Source organism: Bombina bombina, chromosome 6 (assembly GCF_027579735.1).
Source record: "Bombina bombina isolate aBomBom1 chromosome 6, aBomBom1.pri, whole genome shotgun sequence".
Lineage (NCBI taxonomy): Eukaryota > Metazoa > Chordata > Amphibia > Anura > Bombinatoridae > Bombina > Bombina bombina.
Window position 1 is genome coordinate 14,580,680 of NC_069504.1, and position 21,009 is coordinate 14,601,688.

The following is a 21,009-nucleotide window of genomic DNA, read 5'->3' on the forward strand; positions in this document are numbered from 1 at the left end:
TTTGTCTGTTCTTCTACACAAACGTCTGACAGATGTCCCAGACGTTCAAGCATTTAGTCAGGCCTTGGTCAGGATCAAGCCTGTATTTAAACCTGTTGCTCCACCATGGAGCCTAAACTTAGTTCTTAAAGTTCTTCAAGGGGTACCGTTTGAACCTATGCATTCCATAGATATTAAGCTTCTATCTTGGAAAGTTTTGTTTTTAGTAGCTATCTCTTCGGCTCTAAGAGTTTATGAGTTATCTGCTTTACAGTGTGATTCACCTTACCTTGTTTTCCATGCAGATAAGGTGGTTTTGCGTACCAAATCTGGGTTTCTTCCTAAGGTTGTTTCTAATAGGAATATCAATCAGGAGATTGTTGTTCCTTCACTGCGTCCTAATCCTTCCTCAAAGAAGGAACGTCTGTTGCACAATCTTGATGTGGTTCGTGCTTTAAAGTTCTACTTACAAGCAACTAAAGATTTCTGTCACATCTTCATTGTTTGTTGTTTATTCTGGTAAACGGAGAGGTCAAAAGGCTATGACTACCTCTCTTTCCTTTTGGCTGAAAAGCATCATCCGTTTGGCTTATGAGACTGCTGGACAGCAGCCTCCTGGAAGAATTACTGCTCACTCTACTAGAGCAGTGGCTTCCACATGGGCTTTTAAAAATGAGGCTTCTGTTGAACAGATTTGTAAGGCGGCGACTTAGTCTTCGCTTCATACTTTTTCCAAATTTTCCAAATTTGATACTTTTGCTTCTTCGGAGGCTATTTTTGGAAGAAAGGTTCTACAAGCAGTGGTGCCTTCCGTTTAAGGTCCCTGTCTTGTCCCTCCCTTCATCCGTGTCCTAAAGCTTTGGTATTGGTATCCCACAAGTATGGATGAATCCGTGGACTCGATACATCTTACAAGAGAAAACATAATTTATGCTTACCTTATAAATTTATTTCTCTTGTGATGTATCGAGTCCACGGCCCGCCCTGTTTATTAAGACAGGCAGTATATTTCTATTTAAAAAAACTTCAGTCACCACTGCACCCTATAATTTCTCCTTTTTCTTCCTAGCCTTCGGTCAAATGACTGGGGGGTGAAGCTAAGGGAGGGGCTATATAGACAGCTCTGCTGTGGGTGCTCTCTTTGCCACTTCCTGTAGGGAGGGAGAATATCCCACAAGTATGGATGAATCCGTGGACTCGATACATCACAAGAGAAATAAATTTATCAGGTAAGCATAAATTATGTTTTCCTACCTTATAGACATGTGAAGTTCTTTTTCCATGTTTGTAGACACGTGAGGTTCTCTCTCCTTCCTTATAGACACGTGAGGTTCTCTCTCCTTCCTTATAGACACATGAGGTTCTCTCTCCTTCCTTATAGACACGTGGGGTTCTTTTTCCATGTTTGTAGACACGTGAGGTTCTCTCTCCTTCCTTATAGACACGTGAGGTTCCCTCTCCTTCCTTATAGACACGTAAGGTTCTTTTTCCATCCTTCCTTCCTTATAGACACGTGAGGTTCTTTTTCCATCTTTCTAGACACGTGAGGTTTTCTCTCTTTCCTTATTGACACGTGAGGTTCTTTTTCCATCTTTGTAGATACGTGAGGTTCTCTCTCCTTCCTTATAGACACGTGAGGTTCTTTTTCCATGTTTGTAGACACGTGAGGTTCTCTCTCCTTCCTTATAGACCCGTGAGGTTCTCTCTCCTTCCTTATAGACACGTAAGGTTCTTTTTCCATCTCTCCTTCCTTATAGACACATGAGGTTCTTTTTCCATCTTTCTAGACACGTGAGGTTTTCTCTCTTTCCTTATTGACACGTGAGGTTCTTTTTCCATCTTTGTAGATACGTGAGGTTCTCTCTCCTTCCTTATAGACACGTGAGGTTCTTTTTCCATCTTTGTAGACACGTGAGGTTCTCTCTCCTTCCTTATAGACACATGAGGTTCTCTCCTTCCTTATAGACACTTAAGGTTCTTTTTCCATCTTTGTAGACACGTGAGGTTCTCTCTCCTTCCTTATAGACACATGAGGTTCTCTCTCCTTCCTTATAGACACGTGAGGTTCTTTTTCCATCTTTGTAGACACGTGAGGTTCTCTCTCCTTCCTTATAGACACGTGAGGTTCATTTTCCATGTTTGTAGACACGTGAGGTTCTCTCTCCTTCCTTATAGACACATGAGGTTCTCTCTCCTTCCTTATAGACACATGAGGTTCTCTCTCCTTCCTTATAGACACATGAGGTTCTCTCTCCTTCCTTATAGACACGTGAGGTTCTTTTTCCATCTTTGTAGACACGTGAGGTTCTCTCTCCTTCCTTATAGACACGTGAGGTTCTCTCTCCTTCCTTATAGACACATGAGGTACTCTCTCCTTCCTTATAGACACGTGAGGTTCTCTCTCCTTCCTTATAGACATGTGAGGTTCTTTTTCCATCTTTGTAGACACGTGAGGTTCTCTCTCCTTCCTTATAGACATGTGAGGTTCTTTATCCATCTTTGTAGACACGTGAGGTACTCTCTGTGTCCTTATAGACATGTGAGGTTCTTTTTCCATCTTTGTAGACACGTGAGGTTCTCTCTCATTCCTTATAGACACGTGAGGTTCTTTTTCCATCTTTGTAGACACGTGAGGTTCTCTCTCCTTCCTTATAGACACATGCGTTGCTCCCTCCTTCCTTATAGACACATGAAGGTCTTTTTCCATGTTTGTAGACACATGAGGTTCTCTCTCCTTCCTTATAGACATGTGAGGTTCTTTTTCCATATGTGAGGATCTTTTTCATTTCTTATAGACATGCAAAATTCTGATTCTATTCTTACAGATAGTTGAGGTTTTTGATTCATCTTTGTAGCTGGTTCTTGTTGCTTCCATGCAGACATGTGAGAAAAGTTAAGCCATGTGGAATTTAGCTGGTTGAAGTGTATATATTCTGTGACTGTGTTAAGTCCACTTGGGAATTCTCAGATAACGAATTATTCATAGGGTATAGCAAAATATAAAAATCTCTGCAACAATAACATACAGCATCACTTTTCATTATTTGTGGGTATTTGTATACATGCTTTTCATTTTTGATAACATTTGAATACAGTTAGTTTACTGACATATATTTTTTTGTGGCACCATAAATACACAAGTAATTGTATAAAAGGTTGTATAATTGTGCAATTTCTGAACATAAGCTTTTATAGCCATCCTATATAATGTTCTATCACTTTTCTCAATAAAATGTTATTGAAAACAAAATGGGTTCACATCCAATCCCAATCACTTCTCTTAACTGAGCTTTTCAATGTACAGAACCCACCACAGGTGCGACCATTCCATCAGGAGGAACTGATGAAGATGCTGGAGCACACTGGGCCACACCTTAGCTCGAGTATAAAGGGGGACTGGATGGGCCTTTACAGGTAGGCATTATACCTGTGGGCTGATGGGAGATGGGTTATGATCTGGGCAATACACATTTACTGGCACCAAGAGACTGTCTATAAATTCTCTTTAGACTAGACTGCTAAATACAGTGATTTTAAAGCAAATATCAAAGTCATGAAAAATGTAGTTACTTACCTGAGAAGGCAAAATTAAATGGGGGATTTACATAAGGATCACTTACCTGCTGTGTAACAACATATGTATGTACAAGTGAGCATCAGCAGGTTTTTTCCCTGAGGACAATGAGTAGATAAGGTTATGTCCTGCAGAGCATATTCATCACACTACCCAGGTACTCACTTAGTCACTATTTACTCTCCTAACTTCCTTCTCTTGACTAACAAAGATAGTATCATGGCTGCAGGGAACCACTCAGGGTCATGCTGTACAACACAACACATGTAATGTTACCTCTAATACTAAAAACAGGCTTATGAGGATGTTCCTGCCATTACTTATTATTATAATTTATTTATAAAGTGGCATCATATTCCGCAGCTCTGTCCTCGGCTTCAATTGGTATAAGTCAAACAATTATGCAAAACTTGTAAGAGACAAGTCACAATTTGACAAACAAATACAGTAGTTTAGGGCCCTATGTATGTGGAAACTTACAATTTAGGAGGGTAGGAGGGTGAGAAACAGGAGGTGAGGACTATGAGGGTGAGAATGATGTTAAACAGAGTTGGATGAGGGCTATTATTATGTAGGTGGAATTCATTTGTTACTGAGTTGGGTGGTAGGTTCCCTGAACAAAAATGTCTTTAGTGAGCGTTTAAAAGAAGGCAGATTAGGGGAAAGTCTGACAGTGCAAGGAAGTGTGTTCCAGTGGGTTGGTGTCGCACAAGAGAAGACCTGCAGTCTAGCATGGGAAGAGGTGATAATAGAAGATGCAAGGAGCAGGTAATTGTTTGATCTTAGATGGTGTGCGGGAGTATATCGGTAGATTAGTGAGGACTGTTAGTGGGGAGGGGTGTTGGTAAGGACTTTGTAGGTCAGGGTGAGATTTTTTAATTTAATGCTGCTGTGAATAGGGAGCCAGTAAAGGGACGTACAGAGGTTAAGGCAAAATACAGAGTACAATAATCAGTCCAAGATCAAGCCAGGTAAAACAAACTCAAACAGTTACTGGCTTCTTCAAACAAGAGTAACCAAGCACCAAATGAAAGGAACTGCAGGTTTTTAAAAGATACTTGACTGGTAATGAGCACCAGCAAGAAATTCAGGTCAGTAATTAAACATAATTACCACAGTGTACAGAGTCACTTAGGCCTAGATTTGGAGTTTGGCGTTAGCCGTGAAAACCAGTGTTAGAGGCTCCTAACGCTGGTTTTAGGCTACCTCCGGTATTTGGAGTCACTCAAAATAGGGTCTAACGCTCACTTTTCAGCCGCGACTTTTCCATACCGCAGATCCCCTTACGTAAATTGCGTATCCTATCTTTTCAATGGGATTTTTCTAACTCCGGTATTTAGAGTTGTGTCTGAAGTGAGCCTTAGACATCTAACGACAAAACTCCAGCCGCAGGAAAAAAGTCAGTAGTTAAGAGCTTTCTGGGCTAACGCCGGTTTATAAAGCTCTTAACTACTGTACTCTAAAGTACACTAACACCCATAAACTACCTATGTACCCCTAAACCGAGGTCCCCCCACATCGCCGAAACTCTATTAAATTTTTTTAACCCCTAATCTGCCGACCGCCACCTACGTTATACTTATGTACCCCTAATCTGCTGCCCCTAACACCGCCAACCCCTATATTATATTTATTAACCCGTAATCTGCCCCCCACAACGTCGCCGCCAGCTACCTACACTTATTAACCCCTAATCTGCCGACCGCAAAGCGCCGCCACCTACGTTATCCTTATGTACCCCTAATCTGCTGCCCCTAACACCACCGACCCCTATATTATATTTATTAACCCCTAATCTGCCCCCTCAACGTCGCCTCCACCTGCCTACACTTATTAACCCCTAATCTGCCGAGCGGACCGCACCGCTACTATAATAAAGTTATTAACCCCTAATCCGCCTCACTAACCCTATAATAAATAGTATTAACCCCTAATCTGCCCTCCCTAACATCGCCGGCACCTAACTTCAATTATTAACCCCTAATCTGCCGACTGGAGCTCACCGCTATTCTAATAAATGTATTAACCCCTAAAAGTAAGTCTAACCCTAACACTAACGCCCCCCTAAGTTAAATATAATTTACATCTAACGAAATTAATTATCTCTTATTAAATAAATTATTCCTATTTAAAGCTATATACTTACCTGTAAAATAAATCCTAATATAGCTACAATATAAATTATAATTATATTATAGCTATTTTAGGATTAATATTTATTTTACAGGCAACTTTGTAATTATTTTAACCATGTACAATAGCTATTAAATAGTTAAGAACTATTTAATAGTTACCTAGTTAAAATAATTACAAAATTACCTGTAAAATAAATCCTAACCTAAGTTACAATTAAACCTAACACTATACTATCATTAAATTAATTAAATAAAATACCTACAATTACCTAAAATTAAACCTAACACTACACTATCAATAAATAAATTAAATACAATTCATACAAATAACTACAATGAAATAAACTAACTAAAGTACAAAAAATAAAAAAGAACTAAGTTACAAAAAATAAAAAAATATTTACAAACATAAGAAAAATATTACAACAATTTTAAACTAATTACACCTACTCTAAGCCCCCTAATAAAATAACAAAGACCCCCAAAATAAAAAATGCCCTACCCTATTCTAAATTACTAAAGTTCAAAGCTCTTTTACCTTACCAGCCCTGAACAGGGCCCTTTGCGGGGCATGCCCCAAGAAGTTCAGCTCTTTTGCCTGTAAAAAAAACATACAATACCCCCCCCAACATTACCACCCACATACCCCTAATCTAACCCAAACCCCCCTTAAATAAACCTAACACTAAGCCCCTGAAGATCATCCTACCTTGTCTTCACCTCACCAGGTATCACCGATCCGTCCTGGCTCCAAAATCTTCATCCAACCCAAGCGGGGGCTGGCGATCCATCATCCGGTGGCTGAAGAGGTCCAGAAGAGGCTCCAAAGTCTTCATCCTATCCGGGAAGAAGAGGCGATCTGGACCGGCAACCATCTTGATCCAAGCGGCATCTTCTATCTTCATCCGATGACGACCGGCTCCATCCTGAAGACCTCCACCGCGGACCCATCTTCTTCCGGCGACGTCCAACTGAAGAATGACGGTTCCTTTAAGGGACGTCATCCAAGATGGCGTCCCTCGAATTAAGGTAGGAATATTCTGATTGGCTGATGGAATCAGCCAATAGAATGCGAGCTCAATCTGATTGGCTGATTGGATCAGCCAATCGGATTGAACTTGATTCTGATTGGCTGATTCCATCAGCCAATCAGAATATTCCTACCTTAATTCCGATTGGCTGATAGAATCCTATCAGCCAATCGGAATTCGAGGGACGCCATCTTGGATGACGTCATTTAAAGGAACCGTCATTCGTCGTTCAGTCGTCGGCCAGGATGGATGTTCCGCGTCGGAGGTCTTCAGGATCCTGCCGCTCCGCTCCGGATGGATGACCATAGAAGATCCCGCTTGGATGAAGACTTCAATCTGATGGAAGACCTCTTCTGCCCTGCTTGGATGAAGACTTCAGCCAGATCATGGACCTCTTCAGCGCCCCCCCCCCCCTTTGGGCTTGGATCAGGACATCGGAGGAGCTCTTCTGGATCGATCGGTGAACCTGGTATGGTGAAGATAAGGTAGGAAGATCTTCAGGGGCTTAGTGTTAGGTTTATTTAAGGGGGGTTTGGGTTAGATTAGGGGTATGTGGGTGGTGGGTTGTAATGTTGGGGGGGGGGTATTGTATGTTTTTTTTTACAGGCAAAAGAGCTGAACTTCTTGGGGCATGCCCCACAAAGGGTCCTGTTCAGGGCTGGTAAGGTAAAAGAGCTTTGAACTTTAGTAATTTAGAATAGGGTAGGGCATTTTTTTTATTTTGGGGGGCTTTGTTATTTTATTAGGGGGCTTAGAGTAGGTGTAATTAGTTTAAAATTGTAATATTTTTCTTATGTTTGTAAATATTTTTTTATTTTTTGTAACTTAGTTCTTTTTTATTTTTTGTACTTTAGATAGTTTATTTCATTGTAGTTATTTGTAGGTTTTGTATTTAATTTATTTATTGATAGTGTAGTGTTAGGTTTAATTGTAGATAATTATAGGTATTTTATTTAATTAATTTATTGATAGTGTAGTGTTAGGTTTAATTGTAACTTAGGTTAGGATTTATTTTACAGGTAATTTTGTAATTATTTTAACTATTTTAGCTATTAAATAGTTCTTAACTATTTAATAGCTATTGTACCTGGTTAAAATAAATACAAAGTTACCTGTAAAATAAATATTAATCCTAAAATAGCTATAATATAATTATAATTTATATTGTAGCTATATTAGGATTTATTTTACAGGTAAGTATTTAGCTTTAAATAGGAATAATTTATTTAATAAGAGTTAATTTATTTCGTTAGATTAAAATTATATTTAACTTAGGGGGGTGTTAGTGTTAGGGTTAGACTTAGCTTTAGGGGTTAATACATTTATTAGAATAGCGGTGAGCTCCAGTCGGCAGATTAGGGGTTAATAATTGAAGTTAGGTGTCGGCGATGTTAGGGAGAGCAGATTAGGGGTTAATACTATTTATTATAGGGTTACTGAGGCGGATTAGGGGTTAATAACTTTATTATAGTAGCGCTCAGGTCCGGTCGGCAGATTAGGGGTTAATAAGTGTAGGCAGGTGGAGGCGACGTTGTGGGGGGCAGATTAGGGGTTAATAAATATAATATAGGGGTCGGCGATGTTAGGGCAGCAGATTAGGGGTACATAGGGATAATGTAAGTAGCGGCGGTTTACGGAGCGGCAGATTAGGGGTTTATAATAATATGCAGGGGTCAGCGATAGCGGGGGCGGCAGATTAAGGGTTAATAAGTGTAAGGTTAGGGGTGTTTAGACTCGGGGTACATGTTAGGGTGTTAGGTGCAGACGTAGGAAGTGTTTCCGCATAGCAAGCAATGGGGCTGCGTTAGGAGCTGAACGTGGCTTTTTTGCAGGTGTTAGGTTTTTTTTCAGCTCAAACAGCCCCATTGTTTTCTATGGGGGAATCGTGCACAAGCACGTTTTTGAGGCTGGCCGCTTGCGTAAGCAACTCTGGTATCGAGAGTTGAAGCTGCGTTAAAAATGCTCTACGCTCCTTTTTTGGAGCCTAACGCAGCCTTTATGTGGACTCTCAATACCAGAGTTATTTTTATGGTGCGGCCAGAAAAAAGCCGGCGTTAGCTACGCGGGTCGTTACCGACAAAACTCCAAATCTAGGCCTTAGTAAGTTTGTTTCAAGTTCTACTCCCAGTACCTTTAACCAAGAGACTACTCCACCTGAGTGCGGACAGAATTATGAATGAAAATGTTTATTGAAAACAAACAAGATATAAAATCAGGGACATTTCTGTGGCAGCAAAGTCCCCCTTTGCAACTCGTTTCTCATCGGTAAAGCGGCCGTTTCATCAGGTATAAAAATCATAGAATCCAAACACCTTTAAATCCAATTTCCTTCTTTGCTGATGAGAGTCCATAGCTTCATAACATGTGGGATATATTTTTTTTCTATAATTTTCCTGTCACACAACAGAGATATTGTTTTTATAGAACAGGATACTTTTATGCACACAATTTACCAATACATGTACTTTTTCATGTATGCTTTGTGGTCCGGTTACTACTGTCCTCCTTAATATGTACTTTGACTAATCTCATTATTATGAGTAGTATAGAGTCTGTTTTTGACAGACCATGTTAATTTCATTTTTTTCAGATACCAATCTGTATGTTCAGCTACATGCAAAAATAGATCTATGAATTTGACATCGTGAATGTTAAAAGCTTAGACCTCAAGATCAGTGGTTTCTCTGATTCTGATATCTATACTTTCTCTTGTAAGGTGTATCCAGTCCACGGATCATCCATTACTTGTGGGATATTCTCATTCCCAAAAGGAAGTTGCACAGCAGAGCTGTTATATAGCTCCTCCCCTAACGGCCATACCCAGTCATTCTCTTGCAACTCTCAACAAGCATGGAGGTAGTAAGAGAGAAGTGGTGAAATATAGTTAGTTTTTTCTTCAATCAAAAGTTTGTTATTTTTAAATGGTACCGGAGTTGTACTATTTTATCCCAGGCAGTAAATAGAAGAAGAATCTGCCTGCGTTTTCTATGATCTTAGCAGGTTGTAACTAAGATCCATTGCTGTTCTCACATATGACTGAGGAGAGAGGTAACTTCAGCGGGAGAATGGCGTGCAGGTTATCCTGCTATGAGGTATGTGCAGTTAAACAATTTTCTAGAGATGTAAATGCTAGAAAATGCTGCTGGTACCGGATTAATGTAAGGTAAGCCTGGATACAGTGACTTAATAGCGACTGGTATCATGCTTACTTTCTGTCAGGCACAACTAAGAAAGAAAAAATGTGTGCAGCTTAGTTATTTGGACCACAACTGCTGGAATGGAAAAAACAATAAAAATTGAATGGTTGTTTGCAACAGAGTGAAAAGGTAAAACAAAATTTAGGAATTAGGCAGCTATGTAAAACCTTATTCCTTGTTGCATAGTTTTAGTATACAGGCAGTAATTGAGCATATTCCCTATGGCTGCCACATGTGTCTGGGTAGTCACTGTGAGAAAGTAAATGCAGCAGGGGTATGCCCAGATAAACCTGAGATTTTAACATTAATAAAGGTAAAAATTAAATAAGCAAGGAAAAATTGGTACTATGATCATAGAAAAAATAAGCAATTGCTATTGTGAACAGAGTTACGGTAAAACAGCAGGATATGAGGGAATGAACTAAAAGTCACAGAAATAACAGCAGCAACTGAGATACTAATCTTAGAGTATAGCAGCAAAGTAAAAATTCAGAGACTGGCTTACCGCTAACAGAACTGTTATAATGATAGTTGCAAACACCGGGTTGTAATGGCGACTTGCCAGAGGGAGCAAGGAAGCTCAATAGCAGCTGGCTGATGACGTCACAGCATGAGGAAGCGGAGCTCCGTGAAAGGTGAATCCCAAGGCCGGTGAGCTGCAGGGGAAACTGGGTTAGGGGTAAAGGTAGGAGTGAGGCTTTTGAAATAGCTGAATCTTCTGAGGGAGAAGCAGGCAGGTAGGAGAGGATGACAACAGAAATCCAGTTAGGTGGAGTAGAGGAATCCAACAAAAGGAAGTAGTATGATAAATCTCACAGAGAGCAGGCTCAGGTTAAGGTTTAAAACAAACTTCAATACTAAGCAATGTGAAAATGCTGGGAGGGGCCTTAAATAGGCTGATGTTAATGGGAGCAGGATGCTTTAAAGGGACAGTGCAGAGAATAAGTATGCCATTATCCTGACACTTTCAGAGGTAATACTCTTATAAATTTGCAATATAAAACGTTTGCTGGTATGTTTAAGCGTTTTTATATATGCTTTGGTGATAAAACTTTATTGGGGCCTAGTTTTTCCACATGGCTGGCTTAAATTTTGCCTAGAAACAGTTTCCTGAGGCTTTCCACTGTTGTAGCATGAGTGGGAGGGGCCTAATTTAGTGCTTTTTTGCGCAGTTAAAATTACAGACTGAGACATCCAGTTTCCCTCAGGAGTCCCCTGAATGCTATAGGACATCTCTAAAGGGCTCAAAGGCTTTCCAAAGTCGTTTATTGGGGAAGGTAGGGCCACAGCAGAGCTGTGGCAGTTTGTTGTGACTGTTAAAAAACGTCTATATCGTTTTTTTGATCCGTTTTTTGAACTAAGGGGTTAATCATCCATTTGCAAGTGGGTGCAATGCTCTGTTAGCTTATTATATACACTGTAAAAATTTTGTTTGATTTACTGCCTTTTTTCACTGTTTTTCAAATTCTGACAAAATTTGTTTCTCTTAAAGGCACAGTACCGTTTCTTATATTTGCTTGTTAACTTGATTTAAAGTGTTTTCCAAGCTTGCTAGTCTCATTGCTAGTCTGTACAAACATGTCTGACATAGAGGAAACTCCTTGTTCATTATGTTTAAAAGCGATGGTGGAACCCCCTCTTAGAATGTGTACCAAATGTACTGATTTCACTTTAAGCAATAAAGATCATATTCTGTCTTTAAAAAAATTTATCACCAGAGGAATCTGACTAGGGGGAAGTTATGCCGACTAACTCTCCCCAGGTGTCAGATCCTTTGACTCCCGCTCAAGGGACGCACGCTCAAATGGCGCCAAGTACATCTAGGGCGCCCATAGCGTTTACTTTACAAGACATGGCGGCAGTCATGGATAATACACTGTCAGTTGTATTAGCCAGACTACCTGAATTTAGAGGAAAGCGAGATAGCTCTGGAGTTAGACGAAATACAGAGCATACTGACGCTTTAAGAGCTATGTCTGATACTGCCTCACAATATGCAGAAGCTGAAGAAGGAGAGCTTCTTTCTTTGGGTGATGTTTCTGACTCAGGGAAGATGATGCAATCTGATTCTGATATCTCTACATTTAAATTTAAGCTTGAACACCTCCGCGTATTACTCAGGGAGGTTTTAGCTGCTCTGAATGACTGTGATACAATTGCAGTGCCAGAGAAATTGTGTAGACTGGATAAATACTATGCAGTGCCGGTGTGCACTGATGTTTTTCCTATACCTAAAAGGTTTACAGAAATTATTGCTAAGGAATGGGATAGACCAGGTGTGCCGTTCTCTCCCCCTCCTATTTTTAGAAAAATGTTTCCAATAGACGCCACCACACGGGACTTATGGCAGACAGTCCCTAAGGTGGAGGGAGCAGTTTCTAGTCTAGCAAAGCGTACTACTATCCCTGTCGAGGACAGTTGTGCTTTCTTAGATCCAATGTATAAAAAGTTAGAGGGTTACCTTAAGAAAATGTTTATTCAACAAGGTTTTATCCTACAGCCCCTTGCATGCATTGCTCCTGTCACTGCTGCTGCAGCGTTCTGGTTTGAGTCTCTGGAAGAGGCTTTACAGGTAGCGACTCCATTGGATGACATACTTGACAAGCTTAGCGCACTTAAGCTAGCCAATTCTTTTGTTTCTGATGCCATTGTTCATTTGACTAAACTAACGGCTAAGAATTCTGGTTTTGCTATCCAGGCGCGCAGAGCGCTATGGCTTAAATCATGGTCAGCTGACGTTACTTCAAAGTCTAAACTGCTTAACATTCCCTTCAAGGGGCAGACCCTATTCGGGCCTGGTTTGAAGAAGATTATTGCTGATATCACTGGAGGAAAAGGTCATGCCCTTCCTCAGGATAGGTCCAAATCAAGGGCCAAACAGTCTAATTTTCGTGCCTTTCGAAACTTCAAGGCAAGTGCAGTATCAACTTCCTCTAATGCAAAACAAGAGGGAACTTTTGCTCAGTCCAAGACGGTCTGGAGACCTAACCAGACCTGGAACAAAGGTAAGCAGGCCAAAAAGCCTGCTGCTGCCTCTAAGACAGCATGAAGGAACGGCCCCCTATCCGGTAACGGATCTAGTAGGGGGCAGACTTTCGCTCTTCGCCCAGGCGTGGGCAAGAGATGTCCAGGATCCCTGGGCGTTGGAAATTATATCCCAGGGATATCTTCTGGACTTCAAAGCTTCCCCCCCAAAAGGGAGATTTCACCTTTCACAATTATCTGCAAACCAGATAAAGAGAGAGGCATTCTTACACTGTGTACAAGACCTCCTAGTTATGGGAGTGATCCATCCAGTTCCGAAGGAGGAACAGGGACAGGGATTTTACTCAAATCTGTTTGTGGTTCCCAAAAAAGAGGGAACCTTCAGACCAATTTTGGATCTAAAGATCTTAAACAAATTCCTCAGAGTTCCATCATTCAAGATGGAGACTATTCGTACCATCCTTCCTTTGATCCAGTTGGGTCAATACATGACTACAGTGGATCTAAAGGATGCTTATCTTCACATTCCGATACACAAAGATCATCATCGGTTTCTCAGGTTTGCCTTCCTAGACAGGCATTACTAGTTTGTAGCTCTTCCCTTTGGGTTAGCTACAGCCCCAAGAATTTTTACGAAGGTTCTGGGGTCGCTTCTGGCGGTCCTAAGGCCGCGGGGCATAGCATTGGCTCCTTATTTAGACGACATCCTGATTCAGGCGTCAAACTTCCAAATTGCCAAGTCTCATATGGACATAGTGTTGGCATTTCTGAGGTCGCATGGGTGGAAGGTGAACGAGGAAAAGAGTTCTCTATCCCCCCTCACAAGAGTTTCCTTCCTAGGGACTCTGATAGATTCTGTAGAAATGAAAATTTACCTGACGGAGTCCAGGTTATCAAAACTTCTAAATTCCTGCCGTGTTCTTTATTCCATTCCTCGCCCTTCAGTGGCTCAGTGCATGGAAGTAATCGGCTTCATGGTAACGGCAATGGACATAGTGCCGTTTGCACGCCTACATCTCAGACCGCTGCAACTATGCATGCTCAGTCAGTGGAATGGGGATTACACAGATTTGTCCCCTCTACTAAATCTGGATCAAGAGACCAGGGATTCTCTTCTCTGGTGGCTATCTAGGGTCCATCTGTCCAAAGGTATGACCTTTCGCAGGCCAGATTGGAACTCCCTGAAGGCTCAGGGATCGTGGACTCAGGAGGAGACACTCCTTCCAATAAATATTCTGGAACTGAGAGCGATATTCAATGCTCTTCAGGCTTGGCCTCAATTAGCAACTCTGAGGTTCATCAGATTTCAGTCGGACAACATCACGACTGTGGCTTACATCAACCATCAAGGGGGAACAAGGAGTTCCCTAGCAATGTTAGAAGTCTCAAAAATAATTCGCTGGGCAGAGATTCACTCTTGCCACCTATCAGCTATCCATATCCCAGGTGTAGAGAACTGGGAGGCGGATTTTCTAAGTCGTCAGACTTTTCATCCGGGGGAGTGGAAACTCCATCCGGAGGTGTTTGCACAATTGATTCATCGTTGGGGCAAACCAGAACTGGATCTCATGGCGTCTCGCCAGAACGCCAAGCTTCCTTGTTACGGATCCAGGTCCAGGGATCCCAAGGCGACGCTGATAGATGCTCTAGCAGCGCCCTGGTCTTTCAACCTGGCTTATGTGTTTCCACCGTTTCCTCTGCTCCCTCGTCTGATTGCCAAGATCAAGCAGGAGAGAGCATCGGTGATCTTGATAGCGCCTGCGTGGCCACGCAGGACCTGGTATGCAGATCTGGTGGACATGTCATCCTTTCCACCTTGGACTCTTCCGTTAAGACAAGACCTTCTACTACAAGGTCCTTTCAATCATCCAAATCTAATTTCTCTGAGACTGACTGCCTGGAGATTGAACGTTTGATTTTATCAAAGCGTGGCTTCTCCGAGTCAGTCATTGATACCTTAATACAGGCACGAAAGCCTGTCACCAGGAAAATTTACCATAAGATATGGCGTAAATATCTTTATTGGTGTGAATCCAAGGGTTACTCATGGAGTAAGGTCAGGATTCCCAGGATATTATCCTTTCTCCAAGAAGGTTTGGAAAAAAAGATTGTCAGCTAGTTCCTTAAAGGGACAGATTTCTGCCCTGTCTATTCTTTTGCACAAGCGTCTGGCAGATGTTCCAGACGTTCAGGCATTTTGTCAGGCTTTAGTTAGAATCAAGCCTGTGTTTAAACCTATTGCTCCGCCATGGAGCTTAAATCTGGTTCTTAAAGTTCTTCAAGGAGTTTCATTTGAACCTCTTCATTCCATAGATATCAAACTTTTATCTTGGAAAGTTCTTTTTTTGGTAGCTATTTCCTCGGCTCGTAGAGTCTCTGAGTTATCTGCTTTACAATGTGATTCTCCTTATCTGATCTTCCATGCGGATAAGGTAGTCCTGCGTACCAAACCTGGATTTTTACCTAAGATGATATCTAACAAGAATATCAATCAAGAGATTGTTGTTCCATCTTTGTGTCCTAATCCTTCTTCAAAGAAGGAACTTCTATTACACAATCTGGACGTGGTTCGTGCTTTAAAGTTTTACTTACTAGCTACTAAAGATTTTCGTCAAACATCTGCTTTGTTTGTTGTCTACTCTGGACTGAGGAGAGGTCAAAAGTCTTCAGCAACCTCTCTTTCTTTTTGGCTAAGAAGCATAATCCGCTTAGCCTATGAGACTGCTGGCCAGCAGCCTCCTGAAAGGATTACAGCTCATTCTACTAGAGCTGTGGCTTCCACATGGGCCTTTAAAAATGAGGCTTCTGTTGAACAGATTTGCAAGGCGGCGACTTGGTCTTCGCATCATACTTTTTCAAAATTCTACAAATTTGATACTTTTGCTTCTTCGGAGGCTATTTTTGGGAGAAAGGTTTTACAGGTAGTGGTACCTGCAGTTTAAGTACCTGCCTTGTCCCTCCCTTCATCCGTGTACTTTAGCTTTGGTATTGGTATCCCACAAGTAATGGATGATCCGTGGACTGGATACACCTTACAAGAGAAAACATAATTTATGCTTACCTGATAAATTTATTTCTCTTGTGGTGTATCCAGTCCACGGCCCGCCCTGTCATTTTAAGGTATATTTTATTTTAAACTACAGTCACCACTGCACCCTATGGTTTCTCCTTTCTCTGCTTGTTTTCGGTCGAATGACTGGATATGGCAGTTAGGGGAGGAGCTATATAACAGCTATCCGTGAGAATATCCCACAAGTAATGGATGATCCGTGGACTGGATACACCACAAGAGAAATAAATTTATCAGGTAAGCATAAATTATGTTTTTCTTCATACAAGTTAGCCAGTTAAGCAGAGAATTTATGATAACTAGACATGTGCATTTCGTTCTGAATCAAAATTCGGACGAATTTGTCAAATTCGGAGCTTCGGATCGATTCGAATTTCCGAATTACCAAAGCAACGAAACTAAAATAATCTGAATATATTTGTAACAAATAAATCTGAATTAGTTCGGATTTATTCATACGATTCTAATGGCCATGGACTAATCACAATTACACTAGTATTGTACAGTATATTAGGTTATATCACTCTGCTAGCTCTGTGCAGGGCACATTATGTAGCTGGTACCTCTGAGGTTGGTACTTAGGTGGGATGCGCCGTGTATTACACTAGTATTATGTATTGTATATAAGGTTATATACCTCTGCTAGCTCTGTGCATAATGTGTAGCTGGTAACTGTGAGGTTAATACTTATGTTGATTCAGATGAGTTACACCTAATATACAGTATATAATACTAGTCTAATACACAGCAAATCCCACCTAACACATACCGAACGTCCGAATTTATGAATCTAATCCGAACTGAATACATTAGAATGTATCTGAATTTGAATCGATCCGAAAACAAAATTCGAAAAAATCTGAATCGGACCGAAACAAATTTTTCCGCCGCGCACAAGTCTAATGATAACATTTGGAAAGCTTACTTTCTTTGGTGTTCTTCTTGAGGTTTTTTCTTGGAAATCCTTTAAAATTCCTAGAATACTTCAGTTCCTTTAGGATGGACTAGATAAGAGCCTATCTGCTAGCTCTCTAAAGGTTTAAATATCTAATTTAACTCTTGTTTCACAAAAAGTTGGCTAAGTTGCCAGATATTCAAACTTTTGTTCAAGCCCTGGTGAGCATTTGACTTGTTGATAGACCAATTTCTCCTCCTTGGAACTTGAACTTTGTTCTCTCTGTTCTGCAAGGTTCTCCTTTTGAACATATTCATATTTTAGACTTTAAAATGATGTACTGGAAGGTTCTTTTCTTCCTGTGGACCAAATATGATTTCCTTGCAAAGTTGGTATCTTCAGAAATTATTAATCAGGAACTAGTTGTTCCTTCTTTGTGACCAATACCTTCTAATCCAAAAGGAAAGATTACTTGACAACCTAGATGTTGTCAGAGTTTTAAAGTTCTATATTCAGGCTACTAAAGACATTACACAAACTTCCATTTTTTTTGTCCACTACTCTGGTCCTAGCAAGGGTCAGAAAGCTACGGCGGTGGACCTGGCATCCTGGCTCAAGCAGATTATTTGTAATGCTTACTCTGTTGCAGTAAATCCACCACCCAAGAGAGTAACTGCTCACTCCACGAGATAAGTTTCTACTTCCTGGGCTTTCAAGGATGATACCTCCTTGGAACAGATTTGCAAGGTTGCAACTTGGTCTTCCCTTCACACTTTTTCCAAATTTTATCATTTGATATTTATGCTTCTTCTGGTGCAGTTTTTGGCAGAAAAATCCTTCATGCCGCAGTGTCTGGCAAATAGGAACTGCCTACTTTTTGTCCCACCCATTAACATGGACTCTCAGCTTGTGTATTGTATCCCACATGTTATGAAGCTATGGACTCTCATCAGCTAAGAAGACAACATAATACATTATACTTACTGATAAATTTATTTTCTTTGGGCTAATGAGAGTCCATAGCCCCACCCTATTTTTGTATATGGGTGACAGTTCTCATTTGCACCTCGTAACCCTGCTTTCTGTTTTTCCTACCTTTTTGTTCTGTCTCTTTCTCTGCTTGGCTATACATAAACTGGAGAGGGAGAGGAGGTAGAAGGGGCTAAAGCTCTGTGAAGGTTATTGACCTCCTCCAGATAGGCTGAAATATATCCCTCATATTATGAAGCTATGGACTCTTGTCAGCCGGAAGGAAATACATTTATTAATAAGTATAAATTCTGTTTTCATGAGTCTACCTAGCAAATGTGGAAGATAAGACCTAATGCTCAGGCAGCTTTTACAGTGTCTTACCAGGTCCCTATTTTCCTTATGGCTATCTCAAAGGTACTTTGTTTCCTTGCTCTATAGCATTTATGCATCCTTTTTTGCTTTCCTTTCTTTGTTTTCAGTGCTCTCATTAGAACTTGCCTGGGCTGGGGCACCATCTAGAGGTCTCGAGGGATGCAAGGAGTTTGGTTTCCTTTGTAGGCGAGGTTACCACTCAACATTATGGAACTCTGAGCATTTCTTAGAGCTCTTCATGCCATGGTCCATTCTCAGTCAAGTACCATCTCCATTTCTTAAAATACATTTTTACAGTCTATCAAGTAGGGACTTGCATGCATCTCCCTCACCATGCAAGAAATGTATCTTTCTGTTATGTATAGAGAAGGAAAGCTGTTCTCTATCAACTGCATATTTAAGGAGTGAACAATTGTGATGCAGGCTACTTTATTTAATCTGTTCAGTCAGGAGAATTGGTTCTTCATCAACACAAATTCGACCAGTTTATTCTAAATTGGGTTTTACCATGTATAGATCTAATGGTGTACAAGCTGAATCACAGCTTCAAGCATTTTGTGCCAGATATAGAGACCCCAAAGCTCTATAATAGATGCCTTAGTTTGTCCCTGAAGATTTCATTTAACGTTCCTGTTTTCCCAAATCTTTCAAGAGCCATTGCAAGAATCAAACAGGATTCAGCTTTAATAATTCTCATAGATTTGGCACGGGTTTGCATAACTTGGTATGTGGACCTAATTCAGATGGGGGTTTTCCCTACGTGGAAGATTAAATGCTTAGACCTCAAGATCAGTTGTTTCTCTAACTATCGCCTAGATTATGAGTTTTGTCGGTAATGGTGTGCGGTGCAGTTTATTCTCACCGCTCACCTACAGACAGCGCTGGTATGACGGGTTTTTTACAAACACGGCGTTAGCCGCAGAAAAGTAAGCGGAGAGCAAAATTTTGCTCCACATTTCACCTCAATACCACCGCTGCTTACGTTAGCGATGAGCTGGCTAAACGTGCTCGTGCACGATTTCCCCATAGGAATCAATGGGGCAGAGCCGGGTGAAAAAAAAACTAACACCTGCAAAAAAGCAGCGTTCAGCTCCTAACGCAGCCCCATTGATTTCTATAGGGAAATAAAAGTTATGTCTACACCTAACACCCTAACATGAACCCCGAGTTTAAACACCCCTAATCTTACACTTATTAACCCCTAATCTGCGGCCCCCGACATTGCCGACACCTGCATTATATTATTAACCCCTAATCTTCTGCTCCGGACACCACCGCCACCTACATTATACTTATTAACCCCTAATCTGCTGCCCCCAACATCGCTGACACCTACATTTTATTTATTAACCCCTACTCTGCCACCCCCAATGTCGCCACCACCTACCTACACTTATTAACCCCTAATCTGCTGCCCCCAATGTCGCCGCCACTATATTAAAGGACCAGTCAACACATTAGATTTGCATAATCAAAAAATGCAAGATAACAAGACAATGCAATAGCACTTAGTCTGAACTTCAAATGAGTAGTAGATTATTTTATAACAATTTTCAAAGTTATGTATATTTCCACTCCCCTTGTACCATGTGATAGCAATCAGCCAATCACAAATGCATGTACGTATAGTCTGTAGATTCTTGCACATGCTCAGTAGGATCTGGTGACTCAAAAATTGTAAATATAAAAGACTGTGCACATTTTTTTTAATGGAAGTAAATTGGAAAGTTGTTTAAAATTACTGCTGTATCTGAATCATGAAAATTTAATTTAACCTGAGTGTCCCTTTAAAGTTCTTAACCCCTAAAGCTAAGTCTAACCCTAACCCCCTCCTAACTTAAATATAATTAAATCTAAATAAATATTACTATCATTAACTAAATTATTCCTATTTAAAACTAAATACTTACCTGTAAAATAAACCCTAAGCTAGCTACAATATAACTAATAGTTAAATTGTAGCTAACTTAGGATTTATTTTTATTTTACAGGCAACTTTGTATTTATTTTAACTAGGTAGAATAGTTATTAAATAGTTATTAACTATTTAATAACTACCTAGTTAAAATAAAGACAAATTTACCTGTAAAATAAAACCTAACCTAAGTTACGATTACACCTAACACTACACTATAATTAAATTAATTTCGTAAATTAATTAAAATTAAATACAATTAAATACAATTATCTAAAGTACGGAAAAAACCCCCACTAAATTACAGAAAATAATAAAAATTACAATTTTTTTAAACTAATTACACCTAATCTAATCCACCTAATAAAATAAAAAGCCCCCCAAAATAATAAAAAGCTCTACCCTATACTAAATTACAAATAGCCCTTAAAAGGGCCTTTTGCGGGGCATTGCCCCAAAGTAATCAGCTCTTTTACCTGTAAAGAAAAAAAAGGACAATACCCCCCCAACATTAAAACCCACCACCCAAACAACCAACCCTACTCTAAAACCCACCCAACCCCCCCTTAATAAAACCTAACACTAACCCCTTGAAGATCACCCTACCTTGAGAAGTCTTCACCCAACCGGGCCGAAGTCCTCAACGAAGCCGGGCAAAGTGGTCCTCCAGACGGGCAGAAGTCTTCATCCAAGACAGGAAGAAGAGGTCCTCCAGACGGGCAGAAGTCTTCATCCAGACGGCATCTTCTATCTTCATCCATCCGGCACGGAGCGGGTCCATCTTCAAGACATCCGACGCGGAGCATCCTCTTCTTTCTTCATCCGACGACTGAATGAAGGTTCCTTTAAATGATGTCATCCAAGATGGCTTCCCTTCAATTCCG

At 40.5% G+C, this 21,009-nt stretch overlaps 1 protein-coding gene across 1 annotated transcript in view; it reads left to right on the top strand.

Moving 5' to 3' along the window:
* The window catches only part of LOC128662718 (protein DENND6B-like), a 574,365-nt gene that overhangs the window by 381,818 nt on the left and 171,538 nt on the right, over window positions 1-21,009 (top strand). Inside the window, exon 17 of the mRNA XM_053716624.1 lies at window positions 3,284-3,393. Coding sequence (XP_053572599.1) covers window positions 3,284-3,393 — 110 coding nt within the window. The remainder of the gene's footprint in view (window positions 1-3,283; window positions 3,394-21,009) is intronic.